At 40.1% G+C, this 23,048-nt stretch overlaps 1 protein-coding gene across 1 annotated transcript in view; it reads left to right on the top strand.

Annotated features, from left to right (window-relative positions):
• SIM1 (SIM bHLH transcription factor 1) overlaps positions 1-23,048 on the top strand; it is an 81,046-nt gene that overhangs the window by 6,989 nt on the left and 51,009 nt on the right. Inside the window, exons 2-8 of the mRNA XM_043963271.1 lie at positions 4,931-5,013; positions 6,981-7,070; positions 7,971-8,079; positions 8,226-8,311; positions 8,971-9,170; positions 9,771-9,877; positions 11,116-11,263. Coding sequence (XP_043819206.1) covers positions 4,931-5,013; positions 6,981-7,070; positions 7,971-8,079; positions 8,226-8,311; positions 8,971-9,170; positions 9,771-9,877; positions 11,116-11,263 — 823 coding nt within the window. The remainder of the gene's footprint in view (positions 1-4,930; positions 5,014-6,980; positions 7,071-7,970; positions 8,080-8,225; positions 8,312-8,970; positions 9,171-9,770; positions 9,878-11,115; positions 11,264-23,048) is intronic.

Genomic DNA, 23,048 nt, shown 5'->3' with positions numbered 1-23,048 from the left:
AAAAGCTGGGAGACCAGAGAACCCTTTTTCTGTCTAGACACAATAACCCATTTCTGATATACATAGCCATCTCCAAAAACATAGTCCCCTCTCTTATATTCCTCAAGAGCCAGGGTTGGAAGGCAGGATGTGACAGGGAAAAGCAGCTAGTCTCCTACAGTAAGTGTTACAGATGACTTAGGGAACAAGTTGGTCACTAAACATGGTCCGAGTTTCTTCTTAACCCTGTATACCTAATGGGATTTCCCTTGTCCCCTACCTCCAGTTCCCTTACTCTCCTAGACACTGGAGCCACTGGTCCCAGTTGAACTCATGGGCTAAGCTATACTATAACAGGACCCAAACCATCTCCATGTCTCTCCTGGAGTGAAGAAAGTAGAGGAGGTAGGTTGGGTATGGAGTAGATACAATGGAATTCCAGTTAGGGTAGTGGGTATCTGGGTCTCTATGTTTATGGGTTTGAGATAAATGATTTCTTTTTCCTGCCCTCCCCCTTTCTTTTTCCTTTTGGTCCCCACCCTCACTCCATCTCCCTACTTCTTTGGAGCAAAATCTATGACTTGAAGATTGCATTTGTCCTGAGGTTGAAAGTGGATAGGCATCTTTGCCACTAATCATTGGGTCATGTTCAGGTCATGACAAGAGATGAGTTCTGTGACCTCCCCCTCCCACCCCTCCATCCCACATGACAGCTGAAGGGAGTATCAGAGACTATAGAGTAAACTGAAGCACCCCTAGCAAAATACTCAAAATACTCATTGGTATAAATATTCCCTTCAACTATGCAGATAGCAATCTATCCACCTACGTTTGCTTATTCCTTGTTGCAAAGAAGAAATATATATATGTATATATATACATACATATGCACACATGCATATATGTTACTTTTCTGAGGGAGGGTTTAAAAAAAACAATAACAATACCAAATACTTCTTTTCCTCCTCCTCTTCCTGTTTGAGTGGAGGAAGCTATGATGTTGGGGCCATAATCTATATTTTGTCAAGGATATGAAATTCATTCTGAAGGAAAAGCTCGATCAATTTATTTTTGCTGCTTGCAATAACACAGCTGGATGATGCTTTGAGCCCATGCTAGACTGGGGCTCATCATTCATTCGCCAAGAACTGGTCTAAATGGTGCCTATGGGATTAGGTCAATTTTAGTGGATCTACTTCGCCTCATTTGGTTACTAATTGGTTTCTTGTTTTATAAATCGAAATCTCATTTTCAGGAAATTACAAAACCCGTGCAGTCAGTCCATTGAGGTAATCCTTGGGTCAGGGGGTATTTAAATGGAAATGGCTCTACAATGCATCAAGTATACAGCAACAGGGAAACTTCTCCTAGGTTTTCTAATGAAATGTGAGCTAGTCCTTTAGATCCATAATAGATACATCCCCCTCTAATGCTACTTATGTAAATATGATAAACCAGACTTTAAGGGGAATTGGGGGGGGGTAGAAAAGCAAATTTTATCTGCTAAGGTTAATGTGGCATATCTTGGAAATCTTCCAAAATAGATTATGTTTTTCTTTGTCTTCGACCACTTTAGCTGGGGAAAATCCTTTTGCCTAAAAAACGATTTAGTTATCCTCTCCCTCACAGAGCTACTTGTTCTCCTTGCAAACCCTTTATTCCTTCGGCCTCTCCAAATTACAAGGGAATCTTTAGATCTGGTTTCCACTGTAATCCTGCAGCAAAGGGAGCTGCTTTCCTTCTTGTTTTAAACAGACAATCAACGGATTTGCAGAATTTTCTGCGGTAGGTCAAGTGCAAAAAAATCACAGCTTTACCCCCCTGTTTAAAAGGAATTGGACAGAGAAACGGATCCAAGGACCAACTAACTGAATATAGTAAAGGAGCATGTTAGTAGAAGAGTCTCCAACAGGGACTTAGAAGGCAGAAGGGGTTTTGCTTTGTTTCAGGTACTCCCTTCTCCCCATTTTTCTTTCTGGGGGTGTATAGATGAGAAGGTTCGAGCCCTTGCAATTGGTAGGTGCCCCATGAAGCACTAAGAATTAGGGTTAGGAAAAGTCAAGCCAGGTTAAAAAAAAAAAAGAGGACACATTACATTATAAAACATTAACTCAATCTCAAGGCAGAGATTTTTACCAGAAACATAAAGTGGAGTGCAGTGCTCCGTGAAAAAAAAAAGTTCATTAAAAAGAAAGAAACAGAAAAGGAGGCCTGTATTAACCTGTAATGGAGATGAGCTATTCATTAACTTTCGATGGAAGTTTTACTTTCCCTCGTAGGAGCATACTAATTAGACCCGTAAACTTGGATTAATAATCAGCTCAGAGCCTAAACCAGAAGTACTGAACCAGTATTTAATATGTAGCCTACCGAATTTGTGTCTTACTTGTTCAGGCAGGGAAACCTTCTAGGGCTGTTTTCTGTCCAGCTCATGCGAACCTTTTTGTTTTTAAAAAGAACATATATTGACCCACACGTACAGGTTCTGGACTCTTTTGCCAAAGATGGGCCATTCTCCAGAGTTGCAATGACCCTCTCTGCTCAGATATCTCGGTTTGCACATTCTTCATCTCGTTTTAGCCTGAGGTTTCAGTACCTGGCTTTAGCAAAAGACATCAGATGGCATGCCATTACGGGTGATTTTGTTGCTCAACGTGCTGGTACCTGGGTGATCTAGATCACTGTCAGTCAAATCAGGCATACACACAGTGAAGGCAGACATCCTCCCCCGCAGGCCCACAGTCAACATACACTTCCCAGTATGCCCCCACCCCCACTTTCTGGTAATAAAAGGAAGGGAAAGGAAGGAGAAGGAAGGAACAGAAGACGGGAAGAAAGGAAAAAATCGAAGAGAAGACAGGGAAGTTCAGAGAGGAGAGGGAGGAAGGAGAGGGAAAGAAACAGAATTTGTGTGTGTGTGTGTGTGTGTGTGTGTGTGTAGCCACGAATAAAAGTGTTTAATGTGTAAAAGCTCTGGAGGAAAACTGGAGAGATGAAAGAGGGGCTATAACTGAGGCAGGGAAACGGACCAATGGGAGGATCAGAGAAGAGGTGGAATGGAGAGATTTAGCTAGACCAGAGGGATGGAGAAGAATCAAGGAGGGTTACAGAAGAGGGAGGAAGGGAGTGAGAGGAGGGAGGTAGGCTGGGAGCATTAATGTTTGCATAGCTGTGGGGAAATCGTTAGGTTTATTTAGATGTGCAAACACTTAGGTAAATCGGGTTCAGAATGAAAGAGAACTAACCGTTCTGCGTTGCCCAGATTTTGATCACTTGTTTATTTGTCTCTAGCTTGGTGGATAAGCGGGAAGTATCACCTGGCCAGCAGTTTTTAAACAGTCAGATTCTATGCTCTAATTTGTAGTACCTAGCCCCTGGTAAGACATCATAATGCGCGTGTTTGTCATTGTGTACTTCATGGTGATTTGCACTGTACTGCAATCAATCACCTTTTTTTGTCACGTTAAGCCCTGTTTAATGGGGTAAGCATAAAAGGTTTTAACTGCCCAGTTTAAATTATTTCAGCAGCAACATTGTTAAAAGATATTACCCATAAATAGCTTAACTCTGTCTCGGCCAATTCCCTTCGGCTTTCCTCTTCCTTATCTCTCTGCAAACAAGAAAATAACAGACAGTCCTGGATCTCTATTATATATACCTATAATGTGATATAGGTCTATATAGGTATATATAATAGACACACACATAATGTATGTATATAGGTCATATTTGTATACACACATGTATGTATGTATGTATGTATGTATGTATGTATGTTTAGAGGAACAAAGCAATTTATCATTCCGGAGAATTTGGATGCAGAGTTGGAGAAGTCTAAAGCAATAAGGAATTGGAGTGCCCGAATTTCTAGTATTTAATATTTAGAGGCCTAGGAAGTGGAATGGCTCTGCAGTCTACCCAGGACAGTATTAATATTAAGGCATCATCTAGAGGCTCTTAGTGCCCCCAGGAAACTAACTTCTGAAAAGTGCGTAAAATGGTATGGAAATGGGGTGGGGGGAAGGGATGAGGAGCGGAAAGGGATTGGGGGGGGCGGGGAATGGTTGACTGATGCTTGCAAAGACTGATGACATAGAGCCTAAGAGCTGCCACAAAGCTGAAAGCAAACTGATTTTTAATAAGGGGGATTAATTTCGGAGGTTTAAGGGGAGGAAAATGACAGGAGAGTCATTATAGCCAATCAGAAAATCCTATCGAGGACTAAAATGACGAGGACCATCTAGATTACTCTATGTGGATGCACAAGTTCCTCTCGTGCTATTAGTTTCCTTCTCTTCTTGTTAATGATGAGGATGAAAAATGTGAATGAGGAACAAAGTGGTTTTTTTTCTTGTAGACACACAAATGAAGCACGCAAAACGCATCGATAGCACACAGTATCTGGGGAATCGCTAAACAGTTATAATCAGATGCAACCCCAAACGGACTATTTCCTTTACCCTCTATTATGGTCGCACAGTTTCCAGAGGAGGGAGATGCTGAAGCTGGGCACAAAATAGTTTGTGCTATATCTTGCTGTGGCTCCGTACTCTAAGAGAAACCCAGCACTTTCTTCAGCAAAGGAAGCAAGTTAGGTGAGATAGGGTAGTGTGAAAGGTCTGATTATCGGCATCCCTGGACTCTGGCAACCCTACTGGAGTTCACTTAGCCCTTGGAATTGAAAGTAACGCCAGTTCCACAGTCCATCACTATTGTCTTTCTAGTGTTGCTGGGGAATGCTTACTGTTTATTATCACTAGCTACACCACCGTATGGCAGTCGTTGTGATTGTAGCACTAACAGTACTAATAACCCTAGGTACAGTAATTAGTGGTCCCGCGGTTGTTGACGCTGCGCCCCTAACAACGGGCAACTCTTCCCACGTGGAGGACCCGGGATCTTGTCAATTTCATTTCTACTGAAGCGTTTTCTCTGTGTCTTCCGCACACAGGGCTTGGAGAAGCTTGGGGCCATTCGACCCGTACCAGTCCCTTGGATAACGTCGGTCGGGAGCTGGGGTCCCATCTCTTACAGGTAACTGACCTTGAAATCAAAGCCCCTTTCCCGGAAAGGCTATTAATGACAGTGGATTCTATTTGTAGCGTGTCGTATTCCTGTGTACTTGTTTAAAAACAAAACAGAATTGTTCACAGATGCAAGCAAGAAGGAGCCCAAGGATGGTTTTCTTTCCTTTGAAGCACCATCAACTTCTCTTGTTGTCTAAGTAGCTTTACTTAAAAAAAAAAAAGCATTTTTCGGGACTACCTTTTGCATTTTTCTTAGGGTCACGACTCAAGAAATACAGGTGGTGTTTTCTCAGGAACGATGGAGCAGAGTAGCAGGAGCTGAGTTGTGTTGGCTTTCAACCCTAGTCAAAAGTAAGCTTCTGGAGGGCAGAAATCGTTTTTTAGTTTTTGTCATGATATCCCCAGAAAATAGCACAGTGCCTTAGAAATAGTAGGTGCTTAAAAATATTTGTAGAATTGAATTGAAGAAAAGTATCTTATCTTTCCTTCCCCTACCTTGCCCGTGCACAATCCGAGGTTTGTGAACCGGCAAGTTGATAGGACTCCTCGATTCTACTTTTTTAGGTGCCTGTAGAGCGAAGGTGCGCTGGCATTTTTTCTTATGTCTCTTTAAATCGAGACAGAGATAGGCTGAGGGAGGGAGAGACCACAGAGCTCCATGGAGCTGGACAGATTTCCGTAGTTCTTTCCGCCTGCACATGTTGGAAACAGTGCCGGCCATAGAATGATTCCCAATAGTGCTTTTTCGAGGCCAGTGACTCAGATAGGAAATAGGGAAGTGCAATCGCCTATTGACAATTTTTAATATTCTACAATCTTTTGGATACATTTTCGTTCCGAATCGAATTTTCATCCGCTGTCACAGCCCCCTTCAATCTTCCTTCGGTAGGACACTCTGCTCCTCCTCCCACACACCCCATCTCCCGTATCTTAGCATTGTAGAGACACGCACATGCGCAGGTGCACACCATGCTATATTCAGGTAATGTGTATGACCAATGTGTAGGTCCTATTATAGCATTGTTTGCAGTGCAGACCGTTTTAAATTGCCCGTTGCCCACTTAAGTCGCAGAGCAAATATTTAAAATAGTAAAACTCCCGTTGGCATTTTTAGGCTTGACACTTCTCCCCTGCTCCTTCATCCCCTTAATTGTCATTCAAGTCCACCACGAGCTTCTTGAGTGGGAGCCTTGAAAAGAAGTTTGCAGCTTGGAAACTGAGAGCTGATTTCTCTTATTCTGGGCCAGACACCTTAACCCTCCTTGGAAATGATTTTGTCAGCTTTAAGAAACCATAGTTATTTATGGTTATAAAATCAGGACAAAATAAGAGATAATAGCACCCGGTAATATACATATGTATGTATACATATATGTGTATATATGTATATACACACATATATGTCGATCTCTCTAGCATTTGTTTGGGGATAATAGGATGGATCCAGGGTGTAAGAGGCAATAAGGGAAGCTGCTATTAAATGTGTGTATGTGCCTGCAATTCTTATTTCTTCTTAAACCCTGAACCAACTCTTCATTCTGACCAAACAAACCTTTTTTGTTTCCTGGAGCACAACTTACTCAATCCAGTTCATTCACTCCTGCTTTGTGGCCCTCACAGTCACTCCACTTGCACGTTTCTCTTGTGCGTTTTTCAGGTCTACTAGTTTTGTTTTCTCCATTAGACCTTGGAGAGCAAGGATCCCCACTTAAAGTTATTTCTTCATAATGTTCTGCATTAGAGGAGAGTTTAATAAATGTTGAATGACTTGGGTCACTCTTTCTCCAGTGCTATGCTTACTGTTTTCAAGGAACAGTCAACTTTTCTTGACTTCTTCCCTCTACATCCCCTTACATTTTGTGGGCCTCATTCACCCCCTCTCCACAGAGTGCTCCGGCCCTGGGAATGCTCTCCCAAGTCAGTCCCTAGCTCTACCTTTAAGGTATCTTACACACTTTATATCTACTTTCCTAGACCTTGGATGGTTTCATCTTTGTGGTGGCTCCTGACGGGAAGATCATGTACATTTCAGAGACGGCATCTGTCCACCTGGGTCTTTCTCAGGTAGGTGACTCCCCAGTTTCTTTTTGCTCCCTCCTGTGGCAGTGATGAGAGCATGAAAAATAGTCTAGGCTTTCATTCTCTTCAGGCTACTCCTTTGTAAGGTTTTACTTTTCCCGGAAACTGGAAGTGCAATATGGGCAGGATGCAACTGTGACTTTCAGTGGGGCACGTATATTTATTTACATGATTCCAGGATTCTAACTGAAATTTCCAGGAGCTATGAGATCAGTATCCAACATGGTAATAGTGGAAAATATATTTAAAATCAGGGAACCTGGGCTTCAATCCTGGCTTTTCTATTTACTACCTCTATGACTTTAGGTAAATAATTCTATCAGAGATAAATGTTTATTCGGAACCCACTACGTGAGGGGCACTGAAGATACAAGATTTGAAAATGACAACCTTTCTGGTCTTCAGTTTCCTCATCTGTAAAATGAAGGGGTTTAGACTAGATGACTTTAAAGGACTTTTCAAACTCTAGGTCCCATTGCTCCTTTCCGTCTTTCCTCTCCAAACTAAATGTATATTACTCCCGCAGGCCAGTTAGGGTTGGGGCTAGGGAGAAACTTTAAAGAGTAGTATAGGGGCAGCTAGGTGGCACAATGGATGGAGTACCGGCCCTAGATTCAGGAGTACCTGAGTTCAAATCTGGCCTCAGACACTTGACAGTTACTAGCTGTGTGACCCTGGGCAAGTCACTTGACCCCCATTGCCCCACCAAAAAAAAAAAAAGAGGAATAGACAAAATAAAGGGTAGTATAAGATAAAAGGCTGCTCTTTCAAGAGTTCAGGGACAAAGAGCTCTATTCCGACACTATCTCCCTTCAGCCCAGACTTTTTTTTTTTAAAACACACCCAAGTCAATGCAGGTAACTCTGAAATCCTTATCTATAACAGGTAGAACTGACCGGGAACAGCATTTATGAATATATCCACCCAGCAGACCATGACGAGATGACAGCAGTGCTCACAGCCCACCAGCCCTACCACTCCCATTTTGTACAGGGTAAAGAACACCCTCACAGTCTCCCATTGTGTTTTCCTCTATCCCCTCACTATTCTTTTGAATGAACCTTATAAACTCCTAAAAAACATACCCACTCCCTCTCTGCTTACCTTTTGTCACTCAAATTTCGCCCTTTTTCTTCCCAGAGTACGAGATAGAGCGCTCTTTTTTCCTGAGGATGAAGTGTGTCTTGGCCAAGAGGAATGCTGGTCTCACTTGTGGGGGCTATAAGGTGTGTGTCTGGGAGAATCTGAAGGCCTGGTTGCTGCAGCTGCCAGGGATGGCTGCCTAGTCAGGTTGTAGTGGTGGGGTATCCTGGAATATGAGATTCCTGAGGACAGTTATGTGTGTGTAAAATATAGGCAGAGGACATCTAGCCTTAAAGAGGTTATTTTTTTTAAGTAAGCATTCATGTTTTTTACACACTTGAAGCATTATTATATTCTCCCTGGAAAGGGGCAAACCGGGAGAGTAAATGTCCTAAGGCTTTGGGGGAAGGGAGGAAAGGAAGATGATTTGGGGAACTCCCTGTGTGGAAGCTCCTTCCACTATTGGAACATACTAGCCTGAGGCACAAAGGGGCTAAATGATTTTGCTCAGGGCTGCTTTAAAATCACTACTAAGTACAAACACACTTGTTTTGTTTAGGGAAACACAGTCTAAAGATAAATTCTTTATCTAGGGATTTAAATTTTAAACCTCATCTGAACTTTTTGCTGAGTATTTTGGTTAACAGATCAGGGGTAAACACTTCAAAGAGAGAACTGAGCTAGTTCCTCTAAGGCCCCTGGAATGTCCCCTCTCCCCACTCCAGTGCCTGAGCTCGGACCCTGACTCAGGCAAGAAAGGTGGAAATGGCAGAATGTCTTAATTTCCCCTCTTCCTTCACAGGTCATTCACTGCAGTGGTTATCTAAAGATCCGCCAGTATAGCCTGGACATGTCCCCCTTTGATGGCTGCTATCAGAATGTGGGGTTGGTGGCAGTGGGCCATTCACTGCCCCCCAGCGCTGTGACAGAAATCAAACTACACAGCAATATGTTCATGTTTCGTGCCAGCTTGGACATGAAACTCATCTTTTTGGATTCCAGGTAGGACTGGGCTGAGTTGGTGCTGAATCCCCTACACCTTAATAAGAGTTGGGGGGGGGAGGGGTGGGAAGAAGAGTGAGTGAGTGTGTGTGTGTGTGTGTTTGGGAACCACTGGGATGCCAGGAACTCAGAGACTTGGGTTTTGGTCCTGGTTCTGTCACAGCTTTGTTGCACAGGTGTTAAATGGTGAGAACTTGATTAAACACCCTAATTTTTCTGGGTTGGTGTCTTTATCTGTGAAATAAACAAGTTGCATCAGTGAGCTCTCTGAAGTCCCTTTCTGCTCTAACAGTTTGAGATTCCATTCTTTGAGCTGAATGCTTTTACATTCACAGGGACTAAGGCAGTTTACAAAGCACTTTACATCTGCTTTGTCATTTGATCCTCTTAGTTCTGTGGGATGGGAGGAAGGGCAGATAAAATCATCTTCATGTTACCAAGGAGGAAACTGAGGCTCAGATGTAAAGTGACTTGTTCACTGTCATTCACCATAGCGGAGACTAAAATCCAAATCCTCTTCCTCTTACCTATCTATACAGCACTGCCTACTCTTTCCATGCTATTTCCCCATTACTGAATTTCCCTTCTTGTGCTCCTCAGGGTAGCTGAACTAACCGGCTATGAGCCACAGGACCTGATCGAGAAGACCCTTTATCATCATGTCCACGGCTGCGACACCTTCCATTTGCGCTGTGCACATCACCTGCGTAAGCAATTTCTTAGCATTGTTTAGCATTCATTCCCCACCCCTATCCATCCTCCCCACGTAAGTACCACCAGTTGTACTTTCCCTTTTGGGAGCAATTCCACCTTCTGCTCAGGAGATAATCCGGCCTCCGGGATGTGGGACTGCAGTGCTCTCTGGCCCGAAACATGGTTTTGACTTGAGGAAAATGGATCTTTATTGCAAGGATGGAAATAGATACAGATGATCAGGTCTAAAGAAGCCTGAGGGACCTACCTTCCTTGGGTGCCTAAAATAAATCCAGCATAGCTCCTCCTAGAACAGCCTTGGGCATCCAGGGTTGTTCTGGGTCCACTGAGAAGCCCTTTTATTTAACCACCACCACCGTCAAACAAACAATTCTTAAAACTTAAACAAAACTTGATTTACAAATCAAAGTCACGTTCTTGAGCGCAGTATGCAGTTCCACACTCCTTTCCAGTTTATTTACTCTCACTGAAAAATCCCCAACAAAAGGAAGAATACAGCCGTTGACTATGGAAACATTGTCTTGATCTCTTTGTTATAAAAACACTGTTCGGCTCAAGCAGTGACTCCAAATCCCTGATTATGCCCATGGGCACTTTTTAGAGCTTAATCTTTCGAGCCTGGGAAGGGAGTAGGAGATGGAAAAATAGGAATCAGACTTTAGCTTCTAGGAAGAGGACTTACCACCAAAACCCCCTCAGTAGTTGAAAGTTTAGATTTGGGGTGGGGGAATCTTATAGTTAATGCCAAATATTGCATTTTCCTCCTATGGCAAACATAGACGCAATTGACGAAGTGGATAATAGCTTTAGCTACCCTCAAAAAGGGAAAGCCCATCAATAGGATCGAATGAATTCGATACAAATTAACATTGCATAATCCTTTGGTTTTGGAACTTTCCCGTCCTCTGCATTTCCACGGTTATTAGTATCCCATTCAAGAATCTCCCCAACTCCCCAGCCCTTGCTTCCTCTCTGATTATTTCAGTCACAATTTTTCAAGCCTAACCAACATCCCTTGTCCTCTGTATCTTTCTTCCTTCTCTAAGGAGAGGGCTTGTGCATCACCCAGTTTGTTGCTGCTGCTGCTGCTGCTGCTGCTGCGGGGCATCAGGGTTGAGGGGCGGCGTTAGGGTTAGTCTGGAAACTGACTACCTTGCAGAGAAGTCCTGGGGTGTTGGTACAGGGTTTTCTCTGTTTCCCACTCTGCTTTTCCCCCCTTCTCTCGCCTCAGTGCTGGTGAAAGGGCAGGTGACCACGAAATACTACCGGTTCCTGGCAAAGCACGGGGGCTGGGTGTGGGTACAGAGCTACGCCACCATTGTTCACAACAGCCGCTCCTCCAGGCCCCATTGCATCGTCAGCGTCAACTATGTCCTCACGTAAGTTCAATGATAAATGTCCCGCTGGTATGGGAGGCTGCTTAGAGGGGAGGATGCCCAGTGACCCTTTGGAATGCCCTTTCTGCTCCAGCCACACTTACAATAATAACGACAACAGACAGCAATGTGTCTAGTGGTCTATATGTTCTATTATTTGATCTCCCCCCCCCCTTCCCTTTCTCCTTCCTGTCCCATCTTATATCCACCTTTTCCACAGCTGGAGTGCTTAAATTAGAAAGAGAAAGATGGAGAGAGGGCACTGAAAAAGGCAGGCTGTAGACACTATCCAACTGGGACCTTTAGTATAGGCCAAAGCTTCTTAAACTGTGGGTCACAACCGCATATGGGGTCAAATAACTGAATGTAGGGGTCTCGAAAAATTTGGCAACAGTAAAAGGTTATGTGTAACTATTTTTATATATCTATGTATCTGGTTTCATGTAAAAATTTCTTGTGGGGTGTTGGGAGGGGGAGGGGTTGCTAGTGGAAAAAGTTTAAGAAGCCCTGCAATAGGATAGTCTTGGGAGGAAACAGCTCCACCCCCCACTTTCATCTTTCATAAAAAGCTCCCTTTATTTTTATTTCCCAGAGAAAGATTTAGGGGTTTTCCACCTTCAGTACATATTTTGCTCTCAATTTCTTTTAAGCCTACCCTGCATTAAATAAAACTTAATGGGGGGGGAGGAAGGGGGGGGGAGAGAGAGAGAGAGAGAGAGAGAGAGAGAGAGAGAGAGAGAGAGAGAGAAGAAGAGAGAGTGAGTTTTCTCCGTAAGGAGTCATTTATAGTTAACAAACAGGACATCTGTTTCACTTTTTCAAATCTGGGGTTTGAAGTTCTTAATTTTAACCAGAGTCTCCAATCAAAGCTGAGAGTTCTGAGAGAGTGATTCTTACGCTGAACCACAAAGAAGGTTTAAGTGACCAAAAAGGTTTGAATTTAACCCACAGAAAGAAAGAAGACTCAAGTTAATGCTGGAAATCTTGGCTAACACTCAGCTCTTAACTCTTCCCCTTGTACTATTGGATTGCAAGGGTATGAGATCTATGTGTATGGGATGCTACCTGCTGGTACTTCAGGACCTGGGGCCAGTAAGGCCAGGTCTAATCTCCAGCAGGCTGGCTGAAGTTGCAATATTTGATTCATATTTTTCCCCCTGGAAATAATCATACTTTCTGGTTGCCAGTATGCCAATGCATGCTATGTCACGTGGCCTGTTGTGTTCTTGGTGAAGAAGCACGTACTGTATGTTTGTGAGGGCCGGGCTGCCTGCTTCATTTTTAAACCTTAGTGGAAAGTCCTTTCTGTTTTGGTTTACCTTATTTTCTTGGGGGCAGTGGAGATGAGATGGGAAAATAGAAATGATTCTGATTTTAGGCTATGGCAGTAATTATTTATCATGCAAATGTTGACATAACAGAGGCTTAGTAGAAATGGATTTTTTCCAATGGAAGGAAGTGTTCTGTGGATTCCAATTGTATGAATAAGAACATTTATTTCATGTTATTTTAAATTATAAAATTTTTTAAATGTAGGAGTTGGCAATACTGTACCTAGTAATAACACTATGAGTTCCGTACCTTGTTTGATAAAAGAATGTAACTTGATGGACTTGGGAAATAAATTTGGTTGAGATGAGGGGTCAGTGTCCAGGAAGGATGCTTGATAGTTGTGAAGCTCCGTTAGCTTTTTCTTGTCCTAGGGAACAGAGTAAATAATGCTGTAATAGTAAGATTACTGTAGGTTTTAACAAAGACTAAAACCCATCAGTAATGTTTTGGTTCTGTGCACCCTTTCAAAATATAACTATTTATTTTATGTTTGCTATTTTTGATATTATTAAAATAAACATGAGGGAAAATGGCAAATTGCATTTCATATAATAAACCACTTTTGGGAAGCAAAAGTATTAAAGAGTGAAAAATGATGTCTGCTTACCATGAAATGGAAGCTTACATACTTGAAGAAGGTGCTTTGTATGTCTGAGACATCACCAGTATTATATATATCCTGTTACCCTGTGGGTGCCTGTGGTTAGTAATAATTTTTTATCAACCAGCAGGCTACACAGTCACATAGGCCCATATAAATGACCAGAATGCCAGTTAGACCTCCCAATGGGTAAACTTAATTTACGTTTAGAGTCATTTTGAAAAATTTTGTTTTGTGTTTCAGTGAATGTGTACTTTCTTTTTCTGTTGACTCTGTCTTTTTTCACTTTTGCATACTTCTTCATTGCCATAGAACTAGGGTAGAAACTGTACATTAAATAAAAGAGGCTTAATGACCACAGAGAAATGATTTATTGAAGGAAAATAGTATGTCACATTTTTTCCTGAATATTTTATTCCTCCCAAATGAAAAGACACAGAAACACACAGAAGCCTGTATAAGTCTACATATAAAAGATGAATAGTTGAAATTGATTGCACCATTATGGGTTTATAACGCCCATTTCTTTGTACAGAAATCCTCAGGACAATTTTCATAACCACTAATGGGGAAACCACAGTAGATAAAATGTCATCAGGCAGCTCTGTGTGTGCTGACGGGATTTTCATAATGAACAGGTTGCAGTTTGTTTGATGTGTACATCACACATCTGGTTGGAAGTTACTAATTTACATTGTCTTAGCAAATTAAATAGATGACTATTGATTCTCTATGGTAGAAGCAGACTTGAACTTACATTTGTTTTCTGTGCTGATTCTTTATGAAGCACTAGAATGATAAGTGAGTTCTTCCCAAACACACACCACCTCCAACAATACACTTAAAACCACAATCCGCCAAATAATTGAACATGCCAGATGTATTCCAAATTTAAGCATTTGAGAGTATATATGTATATATATATATATTAGAGCATTCTATGAAAATGAAGGATGTGTATTTTAACTAGAGGCATTGGCTAAATGAAGATGTCTCTTTGGTGAAGTCTATGCCTAGTACATCAGAAAACTGTCCAAAAGCTCAGTTTTTCTCATTTTTTCAGATCAGCTGCCACTTTCTTTTTAAGCTCATTAGCCTCCCCCTTCCACCCTCTCAATTAACATGTGGCCAGAAAGCCTGTTTAGTATTGTCTAACAACTTCACCATAAATTGATCTATTTAGGACTATTGGCTTGTTTAAATTAATTGCTTCATCAGTGTGGATAGGAAAACTGTATCATTTCAGAGGCAGATGGCAAATGTTCAACTGCTGTTATTGGTCCTCGTATAGCTGCTGTGTGATTTGGAAAGGCTGTGGAAACTAGAGTGTAAAGATCCTGTGAATTAAAATCTTCTAGTGTGTCTAGGTCCCTGAGGTTCTATGACGTTTGACTAGCTCTTTATTCCTTGTTCGTGTTTTTCTGCAACATGCCTATCATAATAGCTGTATGGACAGCATTTCTCAGTTGTTCACATGTTTTGAAATGTGGAAAACAGTGGTAAATGACCGCTTTATGATACTTTTCAGAGAGGGCTTTGAATGAAGTTTGTAGCCATTAATCAATGAACTTTGGAAATATCATGATTCAGGATGGAAAGTAGGAAGAAAACTTTTTGGAATAAAGTCCATTTTTAAAAAGAATTAAGTGGTTTTCTTGGATTCATATTTTGAATTCATTCATTCATCTGAATTCATTCATTTTCTTGAATTCCTTTCGTTGAGTCTGTTTAATTAGCAAGATTAATTATTCATACTCATGTAAGTTAGCTTCCTTTCACTCAAATAGGAAATATTTGGTCTTGAAATATATTGATAAAGGAAAAATGTGAACTATCTAATAAACCCTGAAAATGTTTTCATAAAAAGAGAATAGAAGTAAAGGCCTTGATGTCACTGTTGTTTTTATACATTCAGATTGTTTCCCCCCCTCCCCTCCCCACAGAAATGATATAATTTCATGAATGAGGTTGATCTTTGCTTCTCCTCCAGTAGGCAGAAAAAGATGATGTGAAGGTCTCTTGTTATATATGTGTGTGTGTATATATAAAATGTATGTATGCATGTGTATATGTATGTATATTGTATACACATGCATACATATATTTTTTCTTAGAACATAGTACAGTGTTTAATTTGTTGGAAATCTATTTTGCACAAATATGGATGCTTACAAAAATATACATGTAAGAGCTTGCTAATGTCTGTCACCTTCACTCATCTACTAATATTCATCTAGGACTCAGTTGGTACATACACTTGAGTCAGAACTATCCATGGAAGTATCAGTGGAGGATGGTTTTGCAAAAAATGCTTGCATTTTAAATTAGGATTCCAGTGAGAATTGTAAATTCCAGTGAGAATTATTGACAAAGCATATAGTGGAGACAAAAAAAAAAGACATTAGATTTAGAGATTGATTTGGTAATTTCTGCCTTAGACATAGATTTAAATCTCTAAATCCTACCGGTACAATAAAAGATAGTAATATTGTTTTAGAGGCAAATGCTGTTCAGTGCCTTTCTAAGCACAGGACAGAGAATTAGTTATACCACAAAAACATTTTGTACTTTAAGATTTTTATTTCATTGTTATTAAAAGCAAAACAAATCTAGGCAGTTCATATTAGTGCCAGGAATATGGTTTTTGTTCACTGTCTCTGTGAATTGATTATTATTTTTTTTAGAGAAGGTTGAACAGGAAAAAAATAATCTGCTCCCAAATCACAGATACTGGAATTATTTTTGTTTTCATTAGACAACTGTAGCTCTCACAATAAAAAAAAAAGCATTTCGTTGCTAACTTACTTTTCAACTAAAACCTTAACCTTTCTTACACCTGAACTATACACAATATGGCACCCAAATGGTCAACTTTTTTTTTTTTTTGACATATTGAGTAGCATAGACTTTTGGTCTGCATTTGATTGAAACTATTTTTATGTGCATATTTCCATTTTATTATAAGGTAGTTTTAGCAAAATATTTTAAGATGGATTTAGTAAAATATAATTCTTGATATTTAATTTGTGTGTATAAAATCTTTTTCTTTAGACATCATATCAATTGGTACTTCTTTTGGTTTCTCAGAGTTCTGTGAATATGAAAATAATTTATGTCTACCTCCCAACCTCCCAAGCTGGGGAGTAATTGTTGCATAGCAATAATCTTTTTTAACACTAAAAATAATCATTATAACAGTAATGCATACTCATAAATTGGATTAAGTCTTTAATTGTGTATAATTTCTATTATGATAATATTGTATATAAAAGTCCCTGTTGTACTCTTCAAATGATCTTGTTTTATGTAACTCAGTGATTAAAAACAGAGATTGAAGAGATCATCTGTAGGAAAGATAATTTATAACTACCATATTAAAATTCTTTATTACATGATAGCTACTTCTAACCTATTGAAATTTTTAAAGAAATAATTACATGAAATAACATGCATTCAGATTAGCTATATCGTTTCTTGTGCATAACACATTAAAAAGTGATTGATATGACATTTTAAAATAATTATTTCATACTGAGCTTTTGAAAAAAATTGCAGTAGCCAAGTATAGTGTACATATAGGGTAAGTACATAGGCATACATTTGTAATGTAATGTCCGTATATATTTACATAGCCACATAGACATGTCTATTTAAACAGAGAAGTAACTTGTTGCCATGTTAACCTGTTTTTGCCACTCAGTGTTGTATTTATTCTCTTCCCTTCCCTTCCCTTCCCTTCTTTTCTACCATTTCAAAGCATCAAACACCAAAAGCCTAATTTAGGCTCATGATGGCTTAAATTACCTCTGAAGATTAAAAAAATTCTTCTTCTGGTGTCCTTGAATCCCTCCATCTTCATATATGTTTAGGTCATGTTGGTGGGGTTTCCTACCTGCCTTTTTTGTATTTTGGGGATTGAGGAAAAAAAGATGGTAGGGTCTGGTAGCCCTACTAACCTCTGCCTAGGGCCTAGCAAGTGAGAAATTGCCTAGTTTGCTTCATAGTTCAGCCTCCTTCTCTGTTTATAGGTATTTCCTGTCCACTGCCTCAAAGCACTGCTTTTCCCCCAGTTTCCCTTCTTCTGTTGCTATTGTACAAGGCTCCCAGTGGTTCTTCCTTATCCATAGTTACTTCTATCTCACTTCAGAGAAAAGTGATCTAAGTTGTGCTTCCTATATTGGACTTGGTTGCCGTCCATTTATTGCCCCTTAGTCTGACAAGCAAAAAGGAATAAAGGATGGTTTGTTGTTGTTGTTTTGCCCGACTTACATCATAGGGTTGAAAGGAGCTTTATTTAATTTGTTAATCTTTCTTCTGGTAGAACATCTTTCATGTCATCTCAGACAGATGAAAAGTTCAAGTGATAGGTTTGCTTGAATGTGGTAGTTGACAGCTAACTTAGTCAACAGAGGTGTCTGAAAATACCAGAGAACATAATACAAAGTCTTCCCTGTGCTCGCGCGTGCATGCACACACACACACACACACACACACACACACACACACACACACACACACACCCCCCTTATAAAGTTGAGGAGCAATGGTGAAAGGTGGCAATAGAGCTTAATTCTGGTTTTTGTTTTGACTTTTTGCTTATAATCTATGACTTTCAAAGTCAGTATTTGTATAAGCAACTCATCTTCTCTGAGTGATAGGGCAACAAAGTCATGATTTTGGATGTGTGGTGACGTTTTCTGGCCTCTACTTTCATATACCTTCTCCTCGCCTCTTCTATTTTCAGAGAACAAGGTATTCTACCTCCTTGCCATGGCTACTCACTCCACTTGTGATCAGGATCTCCTTCCCTCCCATCTCTTTCACAATCCTGATGGTTTCCTTTCCTGTGTCTCTTGTCTTCATTCCCTCCTTTTCTTCTCCCTCTCTGCCTGACAACTTGTTCAGGTCTCCCCTATACAAAATATAAAATGAAAGAAAACCCAAACAAAAAAATAATACCTTCCCTTGATCCTGTAGCTTTCTTAAGCTTTCATCCTATTTCTCTCCCCTTCCTTACTACTAAACTTCTGGAAAGAGTAGATTTATACTTGCTGCCTCTACCTTATTACTCACTGTTCAGTCTTAGGGTTCATTTATCCAAGGGGATAAAAAGCTGAGTGTATTCCTGGTGTTCTCTAGGATAAGCTAACTGTTTTTGTTGTTCTTTTATGGGGGAATAAAGAAGAAAAGATGGGAGGAGTGGAAGTGCTTGACAAATCACCAGGTCTTTTTGAATAGTTCATTGTCCTTTCCTGGTCTACAATCTGGGAATCTCCTAAGCCTTTGTTCTCTGTTCTCTTAACCCCTCTCTTCTCTACTCACACCTATGGTTTTAATTGTTAAAGCTAAGTAGAATACTACCAAATCGATGTCTCCAGCCTTATCCTTTCCTTCAGTCTCCAGCTGACTGTTGGACATTCCTCTATAGCTGTTCAGCTAGCACTTTAAGATCAACATTTCTAAAACTGAAGCTATCTACCCTGCCCTGCTCAAATCTGCCCCCTTTTCCAACTTCTGTTGATTGTGCCTTCAGTGCACAGAGTTTTGGGCCTGGAGTCAGGAAGATTAGAGCTCAAATATGGTCCTTAGACACTTAACTAACTACATGACCCTGGGTAAGTCACTTAACCTTTGCCAGCCTCAGTTTCTTTAAAAATGGGGATTCTAATAGAACCTACCTCTAAAATTGTTGTGAGAATCAAATGAGATAATATTTTTAAAGTACTTAGCACAAGATCTGGTAAGTGCTATATAAATGCTAAGCATGATGATGATGATAACTTAAAACTTCAAAATCCTCTGACTCTTCTCTTGTCTTCCACCTCTCACTTCCAGTCAGTTGCCAAATTCTGTCATTTTTACTTGGCAATATCTTTCACAACTGTTCTCTACTCATTCACATGGCCACCAGCAAATTTGTGGTCTCATTACCTCTTATATATCCTATTGTAGTAGCCTCCTGACTATTTCCTCTGTACTTTTGCTTGTCCAGTCTGTTCTTATAGCTGCCAAAATAATCGTTCTAGTGCTTGGGTCACTACTCTATTCAAAAACCTTCAATAACTAACAGTTGTCTGTAAATGAAAACACAAACTCTGTGTCATTGCCACTGAAGGCTGTCTGTCTCTGAATTACCTTTTCACTTACTTCCTTTCACCAAATTTCTTTTTTTTTTCCTTTCTTTCTTTCTTTTTTTTTTTTTTTTAGTGAGGCAATTGGAGTTAAGTGACTTGCCCAGGGTCACACAGCTAGTAAGTGTTAAGTGTATGAGGCTGGATTTGAACTCAGGTACTCCTGACTCCAGGGCTGGTGCTCTATCCACTGCACCACCTAGCTGCCCCACCAAATTTCTTTTTGCTTTATGGTCCAGGCCACTTGCACGATTGGCTATTTCTTCAGCTCTTTCTTTTTTCTTTTGCCTTTGTATACTCTTTTTTTTGCAAGGCAATGAGCATTAAGTGACTTGCCCAGGGTCACACAGCTAGTTAGTTTCAAGTGTCTGAGGCTGGATTTGAACTCAGGTCCTCCTGAATCCAGAGCCAGTGCTTTATCCACTGCACCACCTAACTGCCCCCACTTTGTATACTCTTGAAGGCGATTCCCCATGGCCTGGGTGCCTTCTTTTCACATTTCTTCAAGGTGAAATCTTCCTCTTTCTTTAAGGCTCAGTTCAGGTGCAGCCATTCAGTGAACCCTTCTCTAATCCCCCCCTCTTCATATTCCTTGGAGGCCTCTCTTTTGTACTGTACTTATTTGTGTACTTAATTCCTGTATTAGAATGTAAGGTCCTTGAGGGCAGGGACAATGTCTAATTTCATCTTTGTGTTGCAGTCTCCTGCCCATAGTAAATCTTTAGGATTATAGGATAATAGTATTTACATACGAAAGAGATCAACTTGCCCATTTTCACCCAGGTAGCAAATGGCATAGCCTGGTCTTGAGCACAGGTCTTTGGACCCTAAAACCAGTGCTCTTTCTATTGTACAACGTGATTCTTCTCTACTTATGCTTAGTGTTCCCTTCATATGTGTGTGTGTGTTTCAAGCTTTTAAATTTCACTACCAGTTTTCCCCTCCCCCCCACATTTCATTATTATATAGTCTGTTTGGGTGGTAATTGTGCTGTCTCTGCCATTTGCTACCTGAGAAATAATACTGTAATATTGAATAATACAGTCCAACCAGCATTTACCAAAAATCTCCTGTGTTTCAAGCCCTCTACTAGACGTTCTGGACATAAGAACAATATATGCATATATACATATATGTATAGATATGTATAGATACATATGTCTATCTATCATCTATCTATCTGTCATCTAATAATTTCAGGAGGGAGAGAAGTGAGGATTAAAGTATATCAGTTCCAGCTATTTTTTAACCTCTTTTTCACTACTTTGCTTCCCCCCAACTATTCTTTCCTTTGTTCAATAAAATTTTGATAGAATTCTAGACTATTAGAACTGGATGGACCTTTGAAATCATTTAGTCCTCTCATTTCACAAATGAGGAAACTGAGGCCCAGAGAGTTTAATTGACTTACCCAAAGTTAATGGCTAATAATTCACTAGCATACATGTTGGAGACCCGTTTGGCTAAGGTATCAAATAATAACATGCATAGGTCTTTACTGAGGCCTTTGTGGGTTTTTTTTTCCTGAATTCTATGCCTAGCTCTTTTGTAAAAAAAAAAAACACAAAACAACCAAAAACCCAACACTTGCCCATCTTCTTTCTAGTGAGGTCCTTTGATAGAGGTGTGATTTCATGACTATGGATACTCCCTGCATTGATATGGTGCCATTTGGGCTGTCCATCTGTTCTCTCTCCTTCTCACTTCATGACCGGCCCACCTTCTTTTCCAGTCACACATATTCTTGACAACATCTTTTACACCACTTCTTAAGCATGTTGTGAGTGATAACTTGCTGTAGCTTGAGTCTTTCTATTGCCCTTTGAGCTATTTGTAATTTTAATTCTTCAGAGATTATGGTATTCCATGCTTCCCATTCTCCTTGCCCCTCTGGGAGAATATTGGCATCAAGAAGATGGGTTTTGGGATCCAAAGAATGTTTGTTATAGAGAGCATTGTACAAGTCCATCAAAAGAAGTAGAAGGTAGGGCTTCTTCCCTCAAGAGGTTTAGATTTAGTTAGAAAAATAGCATATATACTATGCAAATGCTTTAAAATTCTCATCAGGTGAATTAATATAGACTTTGAAAAATATTATCACACAGAATAATATAGAATTATTTTGAAATTAAATAGAATGATATAGAATTGATGTAAATATCATACAAAATTACATAAAATATTATCATATAGAATCATATCAGTACTTAAGTGGCAGGGACTTAGAGAAAATGAATGTTTAAGGTACTGTTGGATTGGGAATGTTAAAAGAAATTCAGGGCATGAATTGGAATAGGAGAGTATGTGCAAGTCCCTTTTAGGTTAGGTACCTATTAAAATACAATCAGTGGGGCAGCTGTCTCAATGGATAAAGCACCAGTCCTGGATTCAGGAGGATCTGAGTTCAAATTTGACCTCAGACACTTGACACTTACTAGGTATGTGACCCTGGACAAGTCACTTAACCCTCATTGCCCTGCCAAAACAAAACAAAACCCCACACAATTAGTAATGCTTTTAAGATTAGATTGGGGAAGGGGAACGAATTTATACTCTATGTTTTTGTCACAACTTGTCTTTATTTCTCATTTATCTACCAGTCCTGTTCATATTTTTATTCTAGAAGAATATGGAATGATTTCTTCCCCCACACATATACCCAAAGGCTTTTTATCTTTAACCAGGTGACATGAGAAAATTACTAATACATTTCATTATACTTCAGCATTAGATTTGATTTTGTAATGCATGTACAAAATGATGTATCATACCCAGACTTTGTTCAAAAGGTGATCTAGAGCTATTGTGTAAGAAGAATTGTGTTAAGAAAATTGTAAAAAGATTTAGAGCCACAAGGGACCTCAAAGGCCATCTAGTACCACACTTTCATTTTACCAAAGAATAAACAGGTGCGGGAGGTTTAGTGACTTGATCAAGGTCACAGAGGTACCAAGGGTCAGAGGCAGGACTTGAACCCAGGTCATAGAATCATAAGATAATAGATCTAGAAGGCAAGGAGCTCAGAGAGCCACTGACTCCAGAAGCTCTACTTTTTCTGCTGTACGAGGCTATCTCTCTTTATATTTAGATATTTTATATATAATTAACAATACTAAATTAAAGGAGAGCATGTTTTCCATGTTTCAAAACTGTGGTACCTAAGAGAGTGAATACTACTTGTCTTTTTTCTATAATTATATTTCTTTTTTATGTGTGAGGCAGTTGGGGTTAAGTGACTTGCTCAGAGTCACATAGCTAGTAAGCGTCATGTGTCTGAGATCAAATTTGAACTCAGGTCCTCCTGAATCCAGGACTGGTGCTTTATCCACTGAGCCACCTAGTTGCCCCCAATATTCTGACTTCTAAAAATCATATAAGTTAAAAAAGAAACCCTGAATTCCTTTCCTTTTTCTCCTTGCTGCCTGTCCATCCATTTCCATGAGTCTTGCTGCTTCCCTCATCTCCTTCCTTCTACTTGCCATGTTATTCCTTCCCCCTTCCACCTTTTCTCTATATCCTTTTCCTCTCTCTCATCCCCCCTCAAATGCCTGTTATTCATCCCCTAAAATATGGTCCAAGGTTACAGGATCTTAGGATTTAGAATTAGAAGGGACCTTAGAGGTCATATAGACTAGTCACCTCATTGTACCGATGAAGGACATAGAAACCCAGAAAGGTTATGTGCCTTCCCCAAGGTCAAACACAGCAAATAGCAGAGATTTGA

The sequence above is a fragment of the Dromiciops gliroides genome, chromosome 4 (genome assembly GCF_019393635.1).
Source record: "Dromiciops gliroides isolate mDroGli1 chromosome 4, mDroGli1.pri, whole genome shotgun sequence".
NCBI classification, from domain to species: domain Eukaryota; kingdom Metazoa; phylum Chordata; class Mammalia; order Microbiotheria; family Microbiotheriidae; genus Dromiciops; species Dromiciops gliroides.
The sequence above is the reverse complement of the archived record's forward strand: the minus strand, read 5'-3'. Positions and strand labels throughout refer to the sequence as shown.